This window comes from Apis laboriosa, unplaced genomic scaffold (assembly GCF_014066325.1).
Source record: "Apis laboriosa isolate Shangri-la unplaced genomic scaffold, ASM1406632v1 scaffold11_cov152, whole genome shotgun sequence".
Lineage (NCBI taxonomy): Eukaryota > Metazoa > Arthropoda > Insecta > Hymenoptera > Apidae > Apis > Apis laboriosa.
Window position 1 is genome coordinate 1962244 of NW_025221020.1, and position 19599 is coordinate 1981842.

The following is a 19599-nucleotide window of genomic DNA, read 5'->3' on the forward strand; positions in this document are numbered from 1 at the left end:
TAACGCCTTTGCCAACTTTGTTCGCGTAACGATTTACGTTACCTCTATCCCAAAGTTTTCGTCTCGCTCTTCCTCTCTTTTCGAGATCAATTTCAATTCCGATTCCCTCGGAAAGAATCTCTCGATTCGAACAGGGGGGAGGGGGGAACTATCTAATAGATAGAGACAATGACGGTGCGAGAAACCTCTAGTAATATAAGGAGGAAAGATAGAGGGGTGGAGAAAATGGAAGGAATAAATATAGGGACTCGCGTAAGACGACATTCGTGGAATGATCCACGAATATTTGGCAAGTTTGTTTCAATTATCCGAGACCCTTTCTCCCTGTCTCGACGAATGCCCGCGATGCCGTTCGATGTCTCAATTTCTCTCACGAGGCCTCCTCTCTGTCTCTCTCTCTCTGTCTCTCTGTCTCTCTCTCTCTCTCTGTCCTTCCGCTCCTCTTCGATCGTTCGCTCTACCGTGCGCGCACATCGCTTGGGCCACGGGCGTGGTTATAAATTTGGTAGTCGCGTTAACAGCTGACGGGGACCACGATATCCGAAATGTTGGCGGATCCGGTGTTTTCGTGCTCTCCTCTCCGCCAACAACCACCGATTCCACCCGTGGCCGAGAAGTGTCGCCCGAGAAACCAGTTTCACACGCAGATTCCTTATTTGCGAACCCGACGAAACCGTAGATTCGAGTTAATCGTCGATGAGCTGTTCCTTCTCCCATTATACCCTTCCCCCTCTCTCTCTCTCTCTCTCTCTCTCTCTCTCTCCTGTCCGTCCTCTCGACTCGAGACTCTGCTCGAATCTGAGCAATCTCCCTCTCCCTCTCCTCCCCTCCCCCTCCCCCGCCCCATCTCCCGATGATTAATTTTTCGGTGAAAACGCGTACGATAAGTGTATAAAAGAGGATTGAAAAAGAAGAAGAAGAAGAAGAAGAAGAAAAAAGAGGAAACTGAAAACTGGATGGACTGTTTGGCGTGGACGAGGGACACACGTTTGCTCGTGTTGTGATTTCGAGTGTAGTGAAAGGCGATTGGTAGATATTTACAAACGAAATTCATTTAAATAAAAGTCGTTTTTTAACAGAGTGTTTTTTCGTTACAGTATTACCATCTGTTCGACTATTCTATCTACGTAGTGGTAGCAGCAGCAGCAGTAGTAGTAGTAGTAGTAGTAGTAATAGTAGTAGTAATAGTAATAATAGTAGTACCTAGGCAATCCGCATTATCTGCGGATGTATAACGGATTCTCTAGGACTAGTTGCGGATAAGATTGTCCGGACTCCGCGGCTCCTCGCTTCCAGACAGCGGAGGAACGAATCGTCCTGTGCCGCGCCGCTGTAAATTATATAACACGTGGCGCAATTGTAGCGCCATCGGCCGGTCGCCACAGCCCGATGCGCGAGCGATCGATCGACCTATCTAAAAATCCATCCGTAATTTTAAACCACAACGACGAGCCACGCGTTCTTCTTCCACGCGTGTTTCGGCTTCTCTCAACTTTGCTTACGCACAACCATCTTCGCGTTTATCGTAATAATATTAATCGTAATAAAGGGGGAGCGAGTAGAGACTTTTGTAAGACGCCAGGGACAAGTTGTTATTATCGATCGATCGAGATCGATCGAAATAATCGGGATACGCGAATTACAATTAGATTCGTAATACGACGAATAATAGTTCGATCCGTTCGTGTTTCGCGGATTGGATTTCACCGAGATTGAGAAGGGTGGGAAAAGGGGACCGTTCACGGGATCTGATCGAAGTTTTTCCACCGATCGGACGAGATTAGTCGCGCACTTTTATTTTCTTTTCACGCACTTTCTCTCCACGGATAATGTCTCCTCTCTGCTCGCAACAACTCCGAGTGTACACGCACATACACGCACATACACGCACACGCACGCAGTTACGTTAAATCACAACGTTTCGTGGTAAAAGAGAAAAAGAAAATGGATCGATCGAAAGAAAAAAGGGAAAAAGAAAAGAGATTTCAACGATCGTGTTTCGTCAATTCCAAAGGTTGCTGCTCCGTCCAATGATCCCTCCAGGCCCCGACCGTGGGCGAGGAAGGAACATCTTGGTCCGAATCTTGAACGTCTATCTCCTCGTCCTCTTCCTCGTCCTCCACGCGCTCCAATTCCTCTTTGCTCCTCGACTCGGCCCTGATCCCGGATCCGACGTTCGACGCCTCGTGCCTCTCGCGTTGCTCGTAGCCGGGGCTCGACGACTTGTTCAATATACTCGGCGAATCTTCCCCGACGAGTTGGCTGATCATCCTGAAGGCGCTCGGCTTCCGTTCCGGCTGCCTCGCGATCGGCTCCACCTTCTTCTCCATCCTCTCGTTCCGTTCCGCCATCAGCTCTCTCGACGACGACGAGGACGACGACGAGTTGGTCACCACGACCCGGAACGCGCTACTTTCCCCTCCCATTCCGCCTATCGAGCAGCTTGACGCACGATTTACCTCCATGCCGGATGCGGAATGCGGTTGCGGCGGCGGCGGCTGCTGCTGCTGTTGCTGCTGCTGCTGCTGCTGCTGTTGCTGCTGTTGCAGCGGAGGTGGCGGCGGAGGCGGAGGTGGCGGCGGCGGCGAACGCTTTAAGAGGTTCATTCGCTGATGACGACGCCACTTTGCCCGTCTGTTGGAAAACCAAACCTAAGAGTCACGAGTTAGGTCTCGTTAGATGGCTCGTGAACAAATTTGTCTAAGCTTGTCTAAACGCGGGGGGCTAAGCGCGCCAAGTTGCAGGGCGTGTCGTTTTCTCTTCCCCACTTTCCGTATCGAGCTTCCAAGAGGATAGACGCGCGAACGGGGAAAGAGACAGACAGAGAGAGAGAGAGAGAGAGAGAGAGAGAGAGAGTGAACGAAGAGAAGAGAGCAAGCCCTGCGAAACGAAAGCGCTCTAGCTCCCCGGACAAAGATATCTTGGATGGAATCGATCCCTCACCTGCACACGAGCCTCCGACAGAGACGTCTTCGATGCCAGCCGTTCCCGCGTAGACACGCAAGGATAGTGAGATCGTTCGAATTCCTTCTCGAGCTCCTCGAGCTGTTCCGGGCTGAACGTGGTACGGTTCCGCCGGAATTTCGGTTGCTCCGATCCGTCCAGGCTTCCCTCGTCCCCGTCGCCGTCTGCGCACAAAAACCACACACATTCTTCCACGCTCTCGCTCTCTCTCCCCCTCCCCTCCTCATCGTGGAAATCGCACGGAAATCGACAATCACCTTGCAAGTAGCCTCGGGCGATGGCGTCCGCGTGCAGGGAGTGATCCGGCGTTCCAGCGGCGGACGCGGAGGCGGCTGCGGCGGCAGCGGCCGCCGCGCCCGGGCTCAAGGACGGCGGGAGGAGCAGAGCGGAAGCGGCGCCCGAGATGCCGGTAGCCAACGGTGGCAGCATCCAGGGGTGGGCAGCCGCCCCCGGCGCGGGCCAACCGGCGGGCAGGTGGTGGCTGGTCGTCGGGTGCTGATGGCCGCTGTTGAAGTACGGGTGAGGGCCGGCGGCGTACAGCCCGTAACCCGCCGCCCTCGCGAATTCGGCGGCCGCCCGTTCCGCGGCGCGATTCCGAAGGATTCGGTTGATGCTGCTCACGGATGGTGCCGTCGCGTTGCTGCACACACCTGAAACCAAATCCAGAGAATTCTTGCTCTCCCGGGGATCGCTGCCGTCCCCATTCCTTCCCTATAGGGGAGGGCAGGAGGGGAATATATATATACATATATATATATAGGGGGGGCGAATGTTTTCTCGATCGAAAGCATCGAAACGTCGCGATCGAGATAGGACGAGGAGCGTCCTTCTCGTTCGATAACGCGAGTAATTACGATGCCGGTTTCTCGAACGAAGAGAGAGAGAGAGAGAGAGAGCTAGAATGGGAGAAGCGTAGAGCCAGGTTAAAACTTTCGTTCTACGATGAGCTTCGATTCTAGCTGTTAATGGAAATAATGGAACGACAGGCACGTTCGTTCGTTCAAAGGGATCCGTCCGCTCTTTTGAAATCGATGACGGGCATCCGGTTCTTTCCGCTTTTTTCGAATGCTCTTGATTTTCATGTGAATCGGTAAATGGGATGACGCACTGGGGATACGCTTCGAAGGCAGAAAGTTTCGAACGACGCGTTTAGAAGAGAGTTAATTCGATAGTTGAAATGGAGTTGAAATAGTTGATAGCGAAGGGAGGGGGGACTAGTTAAGAGAACACTTCAAGGTGAGATACTTGGCTGCTTTTGAAAAGAATAGAGCGTGTTGGTTGACAAGGACGTGGAAGAGTTTTCTTGATTCCGAGCAGCAATTACGCGTTTGCACGTATTGCAACTATTATTACGAGCGATTCGCAACGATGCACGAAATAACATTCGAGGCTCGAGCATCGTTGAATAATGATATTAGTTATTTGTAATTAGTCGCTGCTGTTGGACGCCGTTATTTTTTGCGCGAGTAATTTTTTGAAACGAATTCCCTGCCAAGTTCGACACTTTGACACATAGTTAGACGCTATTTCTTTTCGTTTAAATATCTACGCGAAATCTTTCTATCATAAAACGAATTAATGCTATTCTCATTGATAATATTGGCTCTTTTTCTTTTTTTCCTATTCAAATACGCTCTTCGAAATAAATTCGCTGCCACGACGGTTTATTCTCTTCCACGCCATTCTCTCTTTCTCCGTTTAAATATCCTTCGAAATGAATTTCACTCGTCATCGACGAATATCGGAGACGCTGCGTTCCTTCTCTCCGTTTAAACTTTTCGAAATAAATTCCTCATCAATCGAATTTGACAATTCGATAAGGATTCTCGCTCGATCGATGATTATCGACGCTTCGAAATGTGCTGTTCGAAAGCAGTTGGCTCCATTATTATTTAAACATTCGATGTTAAAATGGATCTCTGGATGTTCGCTTACCTTCGGAGATGAGCCTCTCCCGAATCTCCCATGCGAAAATGGTCGGGTTTTCCCTCTTGTACTGCTCGATCTTGGCGACGACGGCCGGCGTCGCGACTTTCGGCTTGCTACCACCGATTAAACCCGGCGGGCGCAGCGTACCTGGAACAGAACGAGCTTCAAGGACGCGTTGTCTTCGCTAATACTTCTGGCCCGCGATAAAATCGGTCGTAAACGGCGATGCCCGGCCACGTTTATGCGCCTCGCGCCTCGCTTCGTATCGGCGAGAGCCCGAGTGAACCCGCATAATTTCAGAAAATCACGCAAACATCGGCCATCCTCCGCGTAATAACAACGTCCACGCTCGAGTGTTAAACTGTCAGCCGGTCCTTATAAGTGTGCCCCAACCGCGCTAGCTTCCTCCTCGCGCCAACTCGCCTTCCAATAGATACAAAGTTACGGGCCCGTTGATCGCGCCCGAGCATCGAAGCGAAAGGAAAAATATTGCGTTCGACACTACTCTTCGCTCACGGGTCAAATTCTCTGAAAAGACTGGAAAGCTACGACACGAATTTTTCCCCTCAATTTCTTAGAACGTGATTTCATTCACGCGAGCGTTAAGTGAACGGCGTCGAATTTTGAAAATTATGTTGAAAATTATACGGTGATAGCGTGCGCAGGTCGCTGTGAACAGCGTACCGCGGAGAGATCTTCGAGAGACAAGATGGTGGCGAAGTTGGAGAATTTCGATTAAAGTTACTTTTTAAATAGTTATACTTATTGAAACGGATAACTGATTTATATAGTAGTTGAGTTTTCATGTACAATTATTTATCTAGTTTTGAACGAGAAATTATCTTTTTCGATTATTAAAATTTTTGTCCACCGCTGGATATGGTGGTGGAGAGAAGATTACAAGTTCGTATTTGAGTTCATTTCTCATATACAATTATTTATCAAGAACGAGAAATTATCTTTTTCGATTATTAAATTTTGCTGGACATAGTGGTAGAGAATAGAAAAGATTGCAAGTTGAGTTCGTTTCTCTTATACAATTATTTATCAAGTTTTGAACGAGAAATTATCTTTTTCGATTATTAATATTTTTGCCCACTGCTGGACATAGTGGTGGAGAGTAGAGAAGACTGCAAGTTCGTACTTGAGTTGCCTTTTCATATAAAATTATTTATCAAGAACAAGAAATTATCTTTTTCGATTATTAAATTTTGTTGGATATGATGATGGAGAGTAGAGAAGATTGCAAGTTCGTACTTGATTAACCTTTTCATATAAAATTATTTATCAAGTTTTGAACAAGAAATTATCTTTTTCGATTATTAAATTTTGTTGGACATGGTGGTGGAGAATAGAGAAAATTGCTTCTTAAATTCATTTCTTATATACAATTATTTTTTCATATACAATTAAGTTTTGAACAAAAAATTATCTTTTTCTATTATTAAATTTTGCCCATCGTAGGATATGGTGATGGAGAGTAGAGAAAATTGCAAGTTCGTACTTGATTAACCTTTTCATATAAAATTATTTATTAAGTTTTGAACGAGAAATTATATTTTTCGATTATTAAAATTTTTGTCTACTGCTGGATATGGAAGATTGCAAGTTCGTACTCGAGTTCACTTCTCATATACAATTATTTATCAAGTTTTGAACAAGAAATTATTTTTTTCTATTATTAAATTTTGCCTATCGTAGAATATGGTGGCGGAGAATAGAGAAGATTGCTCAAGTTGGTATTTGAGTTGCCTTTTCATATACAATTATTTATTAAGTTTTGAACGAGAAATTATATTTTTCGATTATTAAAATTTTTGCCCACTGCTCGACATAGTGGTGGAGAGTAGAGAAGATTGCAAGTTTCTATTTGAGTTCGCTTCTCATATACAATTATTTATCAAGTTTTGAACGAAATTATCTTTTTCTATTATTAAATTTTGCCCATCGTTAGACATGGTAATGGTATAAAGAAGATTTCAAGTTCGTACTTGGCGAAGAGTAGAGAAGATTGCAAGTACTTGAGTTCACTTCTCATATACAATTATTTATAAGAAATATTATATCAAGTTTTGAACGAGAAATTATCTTTTTCGATTATTAAAATTTTGATGAATATGATGATGGAGAATAGAGAAGATTGCTTCTTGAGTTCGCTTCTCATATACAATTATTTATCAAGTTTTGAACAAGAAATTATCTTTTTCGATTATTAAATTTTACTGGATGATGTAAAATAGAGAAGATTGCAAGTTGGTACTTGAGTTCACTTCTCATATTTATTTCACACAATTATTTATCAAATTTTGAACGAGAAATTATCTTTTTCGATTATTAAAATTTTTGTCCACTACTGGACACGGTGGTGGAGAATAGAAAAGATTGCAAATTCGCATTTAATTCGCTTTTCATATACAATTATTTATCAAAAACAAGAAATTATCTTTTTCGATTATTAAATTTTGTCCATCGTTGGATATGGTAGCGAAGAATAGAGAAGATTGCAAGTATTTGAGTTCACTTCTCACATACAATTATTTATCAAGTTTTGAACGAGAAATTATCTTTTTCGATTATTAAAATTTTTGTCCACCGCTGGACACGGTGGTGGAGAATAGAGAAGATTGCAAGTTCATCCACATCGAAGCACCCGACATCGGATATCAATCGTATCGTGTGTGAGCAGATCCACGAGGTAGTCATTAGAAGCTTAGCTTAGCGAAACGATACCGGTATGCGATAGCCTGCGATAATCAGAGATATCTAATACGAGCCGATCACGGGAATAGACGCCCGTGTAACGTTTCCAAGACGTGTTCCAAGCCTGCCATACCGCTCCTGCGCGTCTCACCAGCTTTGCTTTGTGAAAAAAGTGGCGGCTTCGACTCGCTCGGATTAGCGATACAATCGTTCGACGGCCGACATTGAAAATTCCATTTTCCATATCAACAGATATCAAAACGAATCAATCAACTTTTCACCATTTTCAGAAAATCGTTCGAAAATTCATTGGAATTTCCTTTACCATTCATATATATATATTCAGATACACATTTTTTGTTACTCCTCCTCTCAGAAATTAACGCATTAGATCCAGATTACTATACAACGTAAAATCATCCATCGTGTGTAAACATTACCCGATGATTTTATACCTTTATTCTTCGGAGAAAGTTGGACGAAACTGGGCGCATGACAGAGGTGAAGCTGCAGAGTAATTATAGAACGAATGTGTTTCGCGGTATCATTGGCGAGGAAAGAGGTAAAGCTGACGAGGTGTTACGCGAATGCATAAAAATTAAAAAAAAGATAATGCGTTGCTCGATGTTCGAACGTTCGAGCAAATAAAAATCAGCGAATTCTATCAGACTATTTATCGCGTTAGAAGAATTATTCATAGTTCTCTCAATTTCTAAATACGTCTTCGCCACGAAGATACGATCGTTTATTCGAAACGACCCTTCTTCGAGACAAGAAGTTTCTTTTACCTTTCAATTCCTCGCGCAATTTTATTTCAATTTACGAGGTTTTTTGAAGATAAAGATGGCGATAAAATTACGAACTTCATCGAGCGTCACTTCCCAAGTACTATATAACCTTGAAGAAAACTGTATACTATACACTATACGTCATCGTCCACTTTTGAGAAGAAGAAACAACCAACCAATTATCGGCGAGTTTTCAAACTTTATCGTCGCGGAAGATGGGCGAAGAAACGATATCGTGACTTAGATAACTAACCAACTATTCGAAAGCAACGCATGATGCTACTTGCAGTCACCGGTTGTGGACGAAGGCCCTCGCCATCCTATGGTTCACTCAATCTGCACGCGATTGCGGGAAAAAACGATTCGTTTCGTGGAAATGGACGACACGTGAGGAAAAATCTGCGAGCCATAGGAAGGACGATTTGAAGCACGCACGTATATAATACACACGTACACATCTCGTTCGAGCGTTCTCGAAACGTTGGCGAAGGTAATGGAAAACGGAGGCGCAGGCAGACTTGAGCAATTATCGGTGGTTACGTCTTATTATTAATAACAATAATGAGGGTTAAAGTCGGTAAGGATATCGCGTGCGCTCCCACGGGTGAACTGCGTGCCTGGATATAAACGATGTATCCGCCTAATAGGTATCCATGCCTCGAGCAAATTCTTTGCCTCTCCAATATATACGTATACATATATATATCTTTCTCTCTCTCGTCCATCCAAACCTTGCCTCTTCCTCCCTTCAACTTTGTTCACGCGCGCGTACGTATAAAATTTTTCTCAAAACCGTTGTTCTCAATGAAAGAAACCGCACGAAGCTCGCGCGATTCCCTCTCTTTCAACCCTTTGACTCGCACCGTTCCATCGGGAGGAGAGGATCGCCGAGGATCGCGAGCCGACGACCATGGATGTGCTTACTCGTCTCGATGGCATCGCGATGGCTACCGGCATCCTTCCATCCCGATCGTGGCCGCCATTCCGCTCACAAAGGAAAATAGACGTAGCGATAGCGGGGCCGCTATCACCTCGAGGCAGAGGTGTGCGAGTTCCTTCGAGAGCGTTCCCATCCGATCGCGCCACGATCGATCTTGTTAAGCGAGTGATAAGAGGGCCGATATACCGTGCGGTATATTGAATTAATCGTCGGGGAGAAATTAGACGATAGCTCGAGCCGCGTGTTCCATTCCTCTCGAGAAATTTATCGTCGCTCCGTATCGAGACGCAAACACGCGCGGCAAACGGGCGAGCGGCGATCCATCTCGGCGAATTCGTCGATCCGACGATAGATAGGTGGATAGATCTCGTATCTTTTATCCTCTGGAATATCGTTCGGGTGAGTGGAGATCGCAAGATTCGAGTCTGGAAGGGGGGGGGGGATTAATTGTTTGCCGCTGTTAAGTAATTGGCCGGCCGATTATGGTACATTATATTCACCTCGAGGACGCCTAAGGAGTCCGTATCCAGTGGAGATGAAGACATTACGGGCGAGCCGAGAGAGCAGCCCGAACGGTATTTTTACGAGCGGCTCGTAAAGTTAACGAGGACCGAGGTAGCAGCGAGTCGAAGGAAAGGGAGAGAAATCAACGTTCCACCGATGCTCGGTGGCTCGCCTCCATTTTTCTCTCTCCTTTTCTTTCTTTCTTTCTTCTTTTTCTTCCGCGCTCCTCCAAACGGGAGAACAATGCCTTCGCTCGCGCCACTTTGCCTCGTCCAATTCTCCAATTTTCGCAAATGGCAAATCGATTCGCGAGCCAGATTCAGATTCATCCGTTTCTCGAACGACAACGAGAGAGTTTCTCGTCTTCTTCTAGAGATTCTTTTCTTTTTTTGATCACACGGAACAAATTACAGTTGTTAAGATCTCAATCTTAGTATTATATAGTATATAGTCTAGGTATTTCGCTCCAAGCTACGGGACGCTGCTTTTATATTTCCCATAACCCCTTCCCGTAGGTGGAAAATGGCCGATCGATTCGATTCAATTTACGCCGTTTTATCGGCTCGAACGCGAACGATCGAAGCGTCAACATCCGTTTGATTGAATCTCCGCCGAGCAAATCGAATCGAAAGCGTGCCGATGCGACGAATGAAACCTGTCGCCGTGACCATATCTCATCTCGACAAATCGTGGAGAATGATGGATATCCAGTCTCCTATTAGCTTCTGATCGCATATATACAACCCTAATATATACCGGAAACGATATGAGAAGATAGAGAGAGAGAGAGAGAGAAGAGAATCGCCAATCTCGAAGTAGAAAACCTTTCTCCTCGAGCAGAGGGGCAAAGTTTACGAATATTCGCGTTACAGGGTATTAGCAACGATTACACAGGTATCCCAAGATTCGATCGGACAGGGAAACGAACGCGGATGCAATTATCGTGGAAGAGAGGGGGAAATAAGTTTTCTCCTCCACGCTTCATTTTTCTTTCTTTTCCTTCTCTCGCTCGTAGCGGATTTGTCGGCGCGCAGTCTCGCTCGGTTGATCGGCGACTATGCGCCGAGGATTTTCAGCAGCGCGCGTGTCCCTCCACCGTCGGCGTTCCTCCGTCCGTCGGTGGATCCTCAGCGCGATTTTATCGAAGGGGTGGGGGGACGAGCATCTCGCGGGGAACAGCATCGTCACGCATCGGTGAACGAGGCGCGCGTTGATATCTCGCGGCGATGATGACCTGCTCGAGGAGTGGAATGCCGTTGTCCGGATCCAGCAACGATCCGTGGAATTCTGTTACGCGGGCGCCAAACTGCTCTATTAAAGCTCCACCGAAGGTCTGACTCGAAGGAGGATTTTCAGAACTCGGGATTTTCAGAGCTCGTATTCTCGTTTTTTTATTATTCAACATTATTATTCGAAAATTAATAGATCTTATTTTTTTCATCGCGTCGCGTCGCGATCTTGAATGGAATCGATCTTTCTTTCTTTTTTTTTTCTCGAAATGAATTGAATTGATTTCAGACAAAAGTTGATCAGTTTGAGAAAATTGACAATGGATATCGTATCAATTTGCTCACTCGAAATGTTATTCTTTTTCTTCGTCATCGTTGGATGACGAACGGGTCTCTTCGAGACGATCTTATCTTCTCTGGTACGAGAAATTCTTACCCAGAAGTTTGGTGACCACCGCCCCCTGTTGATTCAACGAGAGCACGTGATTGGCCAGGTCGTTGTAGTGTCTCAATGCCCCTAATCCATGGGACAGCTCGAGCAAACGTTGACGGCTGCTTCCACCGCCGTTCCCGCTTGCGAATGGGCCCGCGGTACAGTTCTGCAGGCTCACCCCTGAAAACGTATTAACCGATTATTATGATATTATAATTCCTTGCTGCGCGCGTCCCTCTCCGTCCAACGACGAGATCTCTATTTCGCACGGGCGCGATAAGAGAAGATAAAGGAAAGGGAGTCGAAAAATCGTGGCCGATGCCTCTCTCTCGGGAACCCGTTTCCGCCGATCTCTCTCTCTCTCTCTCTCTCTCTCGGGAACGAAATAAATCGGTCGCTTAACCGGCTGGATTGAGACGGGCAAAAAGCAATGACAAATACGAGTTCATTAACAATAAAGGTGTAACGAGGTTGTGGAACGGCGATCCCGAGGGCTGTAATCGCGCGAATTAATTTAAATTACTCGACTCGGTTACTTGCTCGATCTCATCGATGCCATCTCCTCCTCCTTCTTCCTCCTCTCCTCGTTCCTCGAGGAGGTGCCGAGTGGCGGCACGAGGGAAGGGAGAGGGAGAGAGATGGCCGAGAGAGGTCGGGGAAAAGCATCTGCCTGCCGGTCGAAATCGCGCCGATTAATCACCCGAGGTGCGAATACCCTCGTAATTCCTCGAAGGACACGGCGGGGACCGGTGGTTCGCGACTTCCTCGTGATTTTATAGCCGGCTAATCTCGACGAGGCGTTTCGTTTCGTGCCACTCTCGGAGTGCCGCTCACCGGTGAAACAAGCGACGATTTACGATCGAAACGGGGCCCACGGTATTGAGACCGATCCATTTTTCGCCCGGCCTTAAACCTTACCTTAAACCGAGGCGAAACACCGATCGTATCTCTCTCTCTCTCTCTCTCTCTCTCTTTTCGAAGGGGTGGGGTCCATCCACGGGGGAAGAATTTTTCGTACCAACGCTTCGATTTCCAAAATTTCGATTTTTCGATTCATCCTTCCGATTGTCTGCCAATCGTTTCTCCTCCCGTTTCCAGAGAAGCGTAGAAAATGATCGCGAGCGAAACGACAATCCCTCCTCCTCCTCCTCCTATAATTAATTTTCGAAGGAGAAATCACGGTGGGGAAGAATAATTGTAATCATCAGGAGGAGTAATAATTAGGAGGAGCTGACGCGGAGGGACACGGTGATTTTACCGGCGGATAATCTTAACGACGTTTCACGTACGATCCACGACGATAATTTACGATCGGACGACGATATTAAAGAACCGTTCCCCCAGGGGGAACGATCGACCAAACGGAGAGGAGAGAAAGAGACGAAAATATATCCCCCTCTCCCCCCAGGTATATAGATGGAAACGGGCCCGAGCTCATTTGTAACGCGTTGTTTCGACTGGTCGACGACGAGGCGTCCACGCGTTCGCGCACCACATCCACGCGTTAATTAATTAGTCTTTTACGCGCCGCTCCGATCGCCGATCGCCGATCCAGATGGATTTTAACCGGAATTCCCGCGACCACCTTATCGTATATATATATATACCTATGCTCGTTTCGCATCTCGATAGAGTAACTGGTATATATATATATATATGTATATACATATATTATCTGTGGTGTTTGCTTTTGTCGTCACGGATACACGGTGATTCGAGGAGAGGTTATTAATACCGGTGACTCGTACCATGTATCGAAGCTATAAAGATACCCGTCCAATATATTATCGAAGCTTGTTACAAAGTCGGGACGCGTGCACCGCGTGTTCCAAAAGGCCCGTCACCACCGTTTCTCGTCGGTTTCGCCGCTTAGGAAAGAAATTCGGTACGGAAGCGTTGCGAGCGACGAGGCGAGCACACGATGTTTCCGTTCGAAGCGAAACCTACGCGTTCCCCCCCTGGGCAGCTCTTCTTACATTGGAGACGAGGATTCAAAGGTATCGAAGAAGGTGAAAACGAAAGTAGAGAGAAACGTAGACGTGTCGTCTACGTCGCCCGCGTCGTCGTCCGCGTCGTCGTCCGCGTCGTCGTTGCATCGACGCGACCGCGGTTCTGGAAACCGGTTCTGAAATCGAGTTCTGCCATCGAGACCTCTATATTCTTTCGTATACACGAAATTGCCCCCGTGTGGAAAAGAGCGATCGTTTCGCGCGAGGCTATAGATAAAAAAATAGTGGGTAAAAGCGTGGGTAAGAGCACCCCACGAGATCCCCCTCGGGATCGGGCGTGGAATGGAAACGATCCGATCGATGAACCGGTGGATCGTTCGAATCGGAATCACGCGAAACGATTTCGTCGTCGAACCTCCACGAAAATCCACAGAAATTTGCAGAAAACCGGGCTCCTGATCGAGGTACCTGTCTCTCTTACTCTCTCTCTCTCTCTCTCTCTCTCTCTCTTCGCGCGTGGAGAGCGGTGGCTATAAATTCAGCCGGATTGGAAACGAGATACTTGAGTTATCCACTCCGGAGTAACGGAGAATAAATCGCCATGGGGACGAAGGGACGGACACGAGATCCAATTAGCTGCGCATACTTCGATTCAATATTGTCCCCCCCTCCTCCTCCTCCTCCTCCTCCTCCTCCTCCTCCTCCTTCTTCGCTTAATTAGTCTAAACGTTTCGCGGGGCGGTGTCGCGCGATTCGATTTACGCGTTCCCCGTTTAACAGGGAAATTGACCGATCGTTCTATCCACGTTCCCAAGATTCTAATTAACGGTTCGACTCTTGGCAGCAACAACAACGACAACCGATCCGCTCGTTACGAGGGAAAGCGACGATTCCACAGCGGTGGAAATACTCTGGTGAGGGGACACAAAGCGGTGGTCGTCGACACCACGAACGGACGGATGAGACAGAAGATCGGCTGCCTACCTACCTAACTACCGAGGGGAGGGAGAGGACCCGTCTCTCCTCGAAAATACCTGCTGGGTGTGGCAGTAAAATCCACGCGGACGTGGATAAGGGAGGGAGGAAGGGAGGGGGGGGGGCAGAGAGTCTCGAAGCGTGGAATATCGGGAACGGCGCGCGATATCGGGGGCAGCACAGAAGTCAAGAGCGTAGAGGGTACCGATCACCACGGGGACAGGATATCGAAGGTTCAACGAGAGCAGCAGCGGCGTTGGAAAGACGTACTGTTGGCGCAACGCATTGAAACCGGTTCTGAACGAGTATGGCTGGTAGCGAAGCGTCGTTCCATCCGGCAAGTGTAAACCACGGAAAGGATCTCTCTCTCTCTCTCTCTCTCTCTCTCTCTCTCTCTCTCTCTCTCTCTCTCTCTCGGTGGATATATACCGAGTAGTAGTGAGTCGGAGAGATCGAACTCGGGACACCTACTCGATTCCTTTTGAATCCCGTCGATCGCCACCACGCCACCGATCCGAGCCTTATCAATCGGGATTCTCGAGGGGGGGAAGGGGCGAGCGTTGGGGCGAGGAGAAGTAAGGTCGACGGTCCGTTCGGCGCGGATTTCTCCATGGATCTTTGGATCTTTTGGATATATCGGGGGAAGGAAAAAATCCGTGGGCGTTTCGTTACACGCGTGCAACGACGATTCCCTTGCCCTTAGCCGGGATCGGTCAATTAGCATTCGTCGGGTAAAAACAAGCTCGTCGCGAATCGATGATAACGCACCGCAAGCATCGTGATCCGATCCGTATTGCGTGCAACTTTAGCACCGCGTTCAATCGTTTCTTCGTTCTCGCAGATTATATATGTATATATATATATATATATATATATGTATATATGCCCGATCGGCCGTCGTCGTGCGCGTCCTCCCATTATGGAAATAAGAAATATACCTGACCGGGATAATTTGCGTCACCTCTCGTCGTTCCGCGACGCGATTATTTAACCGCCTCTCCGATAAACGTCACGGGACGTTTCTTGCGCGATGTTTATCCACGGGAGGATCGTCCGGTCCCCTGTCCCATTATCTCGTTTCTTTACAGTGAACGGGGAACGCGCCCTTCGCGTATATGCACATATATATATATATATTTTTTTATTAATTTTATTAACGCGAATCATCGTATCGATTTTCCATTCCTCCTCGCGTGTTAACCCAGTGGCGAGCGAGCGAAGGAAGATACTATCATCGTGGACGGAGGGAAGATCGTATCATCCCTTAAAGAATCGGGCGGCCTGACTTGCCCGACAGACCCTGGATTTCGACACCTGGAGCACCATGAAACGACGTTGTTACGCTCGTTTAACGCGATTTAACGTTTCGACCCTTTTTTCCCTTTTTTCCCCCTTCCTTTTTTCTCTTTTTCACGTGGCCGCGCGTGAGGGGGGAGAAGAGATTACGAGAAAAAGGTGATCTCGAATCGTTGAATCAACGTTCTCTCGCGTTAACGGGTAATGAATGGAGGAACGGACAACAAGGTGTAATCGGTATGTCGAGTTTTTGCCCATCCTCGGCAAAGGTAACGTTTACGAAGCGCCGCGCGGAGCACGCCGGTTTAAATGGAGGCGCGAACGGAGAGGAGAGGGGGGGGGGAGAGGAGAAAAGAGATAATAATCGCCTTTAAAGATTTTTGGATCGTAGCGCGATACGTTGGCAACAGATCAGGTCGTCCAATTAAATTTAATTGCCGCGGTTTTGTTCGACGCGAGAAACTATTAGCTCGCTCGATCCAAAGTCTCGGTCTCGGTTTGTTTGCGTTCCATGGAAATTTTCAGACCGAGACGAAGCGAAGCGTAACGCGAATGTTTTCATCGATTATTCAGCGAAGACAACGTGTATTCAAGTGTTCGGTACACGGTCAATTCGCAACGTGGCGCCCGATTCCTCCCTCCTCCTTATCGCCCCGATAAGCCAAATTAATTACCCTCCCCTCCCCCTCCCGTCTCTTCGCTTCCAACGAGAGTTTTCACGCTCGATCGCGGCATTTCCTCGAAACGCTTATCCGCTTCGGCCTCACGTGCCCGAGATATCGTCGTCGTCGCCGAGAGAGGAGGACGAGAGTTTCTACGAGATTTCCCGCGAAAACGGAAACGACAAACGGAAGAATCTAGCGTTTCGAAGAAGGTGGAAAGAAAGAAAGAAAGAAAGAAAGAAAGAAAGAAAGAAAGAAAGAAAGAAAGGAGATGGACGTCGAGGCGAACTGACCGTCGATCAACGACACCGGAGGCACGGTCATCTGTTGATGGTGATGCGCGGCTGGATGCTGATGATGGTGCGGTGGATGGACCTGAAACAGATGCGACCTCGTCTGCGAGAAGGTCGGCGAGGGTGGTTCCCAAGGTCGGGCGACGCCGGTGCTCACGGGGGCATCGTCGTCGTGGCAGCAAAACTTGTCGGTCAACGGGGCCCCTGGCCCGCTCCCGCAATTCACCACTGCGTGTCCCTCGTTATTGTTGTTGTTGTTGTTGTTGTTGTTGTTGTTCGCAACGTCCCCGTTGTTGTTGTTATTATTGTTGCCGCCAGCGTTGTTGGAGTTGGCGATACGCGTAGTAGTCGCGCCTGTCGCGGGGCTACCACTACCACTAGCACTGCCACTGACACTACCACTGCCAATGCCGTCGACCTGCACCATTTCGCTGTCGATCGCAGCCGCCGACTTGGCAGTACCAGGAGGGGTCGCGACGCCGCCACCGATCATCATCACCAGACGATCACCTCCACCCCCTCCACACCCAGCACCAGCTCCTCCTCCTCCTCCTCCTTTTCTTCCTCCTCTTCCTCCACTTCTCTACCCAAACCCGTCCTCCTCCCTATACGCCGCGATCGTTTCTCTTCCTGTTCCTTCCGCGTCCGACGGATGACGCTCTCTCCTCGTTTCTTCTCGATCCACCCCCTCCTCCCCTCCCTTGTTTCCTCTCCTTCCTCTTCGTCTCGAGAGCGACGCTATTTCTCGTACACCGATTTCCTCCTCCAATTTTTCCACGGAGTTTTCACGGCCTCCTCTCTTCCTCTTGTCTCGGGGCGAGTCCTCGAGCCAGGGCAGGCAGATAAGCGCGAATAGGCGAAGAAGAGGAGCGGTCGAAGATCGGTCGGCGTATGCACACCGTGGTTGTACGCACGCACTTGGCCCCGCACTCGCGAGAGGTGTCACAAAACGGTGAGATCGGTGCGCGCGTCGCGCTGGCGCAGGAGCGCGCGAGCGCAATCGACGCCAGGATCCGGCGTGGCTTCCCGCGTACGATCAACGGAGCGGAGTGACATCCTGTCCTTGGACCCGTCGGCGAACGCGCCTCATCGCAGCGCGAGCTTTCACGTCGGCTGTCGCGTCTACGTGGACGAGCGTAGTCGATGCGAGGAGGTAACGGCGAGGAGTGCTCGCGAGCGCAGGCGCTTCGTCGAAGCTCGTGACTACCTATAGACGTGCGTGCCCTTCTCTACCCTCCCACCCTCCCACCCTCCCTCCCTCTCTCTCTCTCTCTCTCTCTCCGTCGCTCTATAGGCCTCCCTCCCTCTCCCTCCCTCTTTCCACCACCGCTCTCCTCTTTCACTTCGATCCTCGACTTCTTTCTCTCGGCTTCCTACCGTCTCGCTTCCACCTTCCCGCCCGTCCCGTCCCCCTCCCTTCTCCAATAACGGGCGACGAGGTACAAGCGACCACGGGATAACCTGCTCGCGCTCCGCCGGATTCGAGCAGATTGCCTCCCGTCCGGGCTTTCGAAGCGCGCCAACGGCCGGCCTCACCCCCACTCGCTTCTCGCGCCTCTCGCGGGAGCAGCTGACATCCAGATTTCAGGTAACCCACGCTCTTTATACTTGCCCTTCTCTCTCTCTCTCTCTCTCTCTCTCTCTCTCTCTTTCCTCGGCCTTGTTCCAGTCTTTCACCTTCCCGATATATTCCGCTTCTCTTTCGATTCTTATCCTCTTCTACAGCTTTGCTTCCCAATCCTTCTCTCGATCGGGCGAAAACACGGTATCTCCTCAAACGCAACACCCATCCGTATAACACGTATATACGTATATTTGTATTGTATATTTTATAACGAATATCTCGCGCACTTGGTTGATTTGACAGCTCGACGGGAGCACGTGATTCTTCTCGACGCCGTCATCCACCCTTCGCGATATCCATGACCGAGTCGAGGAACAGGCGAGGAGGGGGAAAATCGAGGGCGAGGATAGCGTGAAAAAAATGAGCAAGAAGCTGAAGGGAAGCAACGGCGGAAGGAGAGGAAGGAGAAGAGGGAGAAGAAGAAGAAGAAGAAGAAGAAGAAGAAGAAGAAGAAATAGAAGGAGAACGATGTAACACGAGTACACGGGGTAACCTGTTCGCGGTCCGCCGGATTCGAGCAGATTGCCTTCCGTTCGGTGGCTCGAAGCGCGCCCAGACTAGCCTTACCCCCACCCTCCGAGCCGCTCAGGTGAGATCAAGATTTAAGGCGCCGCGGCGCGCGGCGGCGGTGGCCGCGGCGGCGGCGGCGGTAGCGCTCGCGAACACGAGCAGGAGGAGGACGAGTGGACGTCCAGAAGAAGAAGAAGGAGGAGGAGGAGGAGGAGGACGAGAAATACGAGTTCACGGAGCAAAAGAGGAGAGAGAGAGAGAGAGAGAGAGAGAGAGAGCGCGAAGACGAGGCTTGCACGATTACGATCGCGAGGCGGTGGAGAGGAGCGGCGAGGAGGAGGAGAGAGGAGCGAGGCTTAGCCGAAACGGGGCGACGGGGCGAAGGGGGAAGAAGCCAGGAGCCTCATGCGAGGATGCATGAAACGAGTGTTCGGGTAAAGGTAGCCAAGTGCGCACTCGATGCCGCGCATCTGAGCTTACCCAACGCCCACCGACCATTACCGGCCCGATCGACCAATTGGGCGAACCGGTGGACGCCCACCGATCTCTTCGACCCGGCGCTCGTCGTCGCCCACGCCGAGCTCACCCTTTCTTCCGCCTTCCGCTTTCCGCCTTCCACCCGGACCTCTTTGTCCTTCCCGCGGACGGGATCGATTAATTCCCGAATCGGATGTCGATGTCGGATGCCGGCTACGCTCCGGAATCGCCGATTCCAACGATTAACCTGCCTCGCGATACTCGTCCTATGTACCACCGCTACGTCGTCGATTAAGGTTTTTCTCCAACAACTCTTTTTTCTTGGC

The 19599-nt window shown here is 48.9% G+C and overlaps 1 protein-coding gene across 2 annotated transcripts; it reads right to left on the reverse strand.

The window, feature by feature from the left end:
- Positions 1-1157: 1157 nt before the first annotated feature.
- Positions 1158-17158, reverse strand: LOC122717483 (paired box protein 6 homolog). Of its 2 annotated transcripts, none has more exons than XM_043941594.1 (6): positions 16663-17158; positions 11491-11667; positions 4900-5040; positions 3222-3614; positions 2944-3128; positions 1158-2651 (listed from the first exon to the last, which is right to left on the reverse strand). In XM_043941594.1, the coding sequence occupies exons 1-6, from the start codon at positions 17156-17158 to the stop codon at positions 1986-1988; spliced, it is 2058 nt and encodes a 685-aa protein (XP_043797529.1). In that variant the 3' UTR covers positions 1158-1985. The 2 variants fall into 2 exon arrangements, with proteins under 2 accessions (XP_043797529.1, XP_043797538.1); XM_043941603.1 differs by having other exon boundaries at positions 2343-2634.
- Between the last annotated feature and the right edge of the window lie 2441 nt (positions 17159-19599).

What these genes read in the sequence shown, in the direction of transcription:
- LOC122717483 (XM_043941594.1), bottom strand. Translation starts at nt 17,158, where the DNA reads ATGATGATCGGTGGCGGCGTCGCGACCCCTCCTGGTACTGCCAAGTCG. An exon ending in GGAGAGGCTCATCTCCGAAG is followed by an intron (nt 3,615 to 4,899) that starts GTAAGCGAACAT and finishes ATTTGGTTTCAG; the next exon opens with GTGTGTGCAGCAACGCGACG. An exon ending in TGTCGGAGGCTCGTGTGCAG is followed by an intron (nt 2,652 to 2,943) that starts GTGAGGGATCGA and finishes CGTGACTCTTAG; the next exon opens with GTTTGGTTTTCCAACAGACG.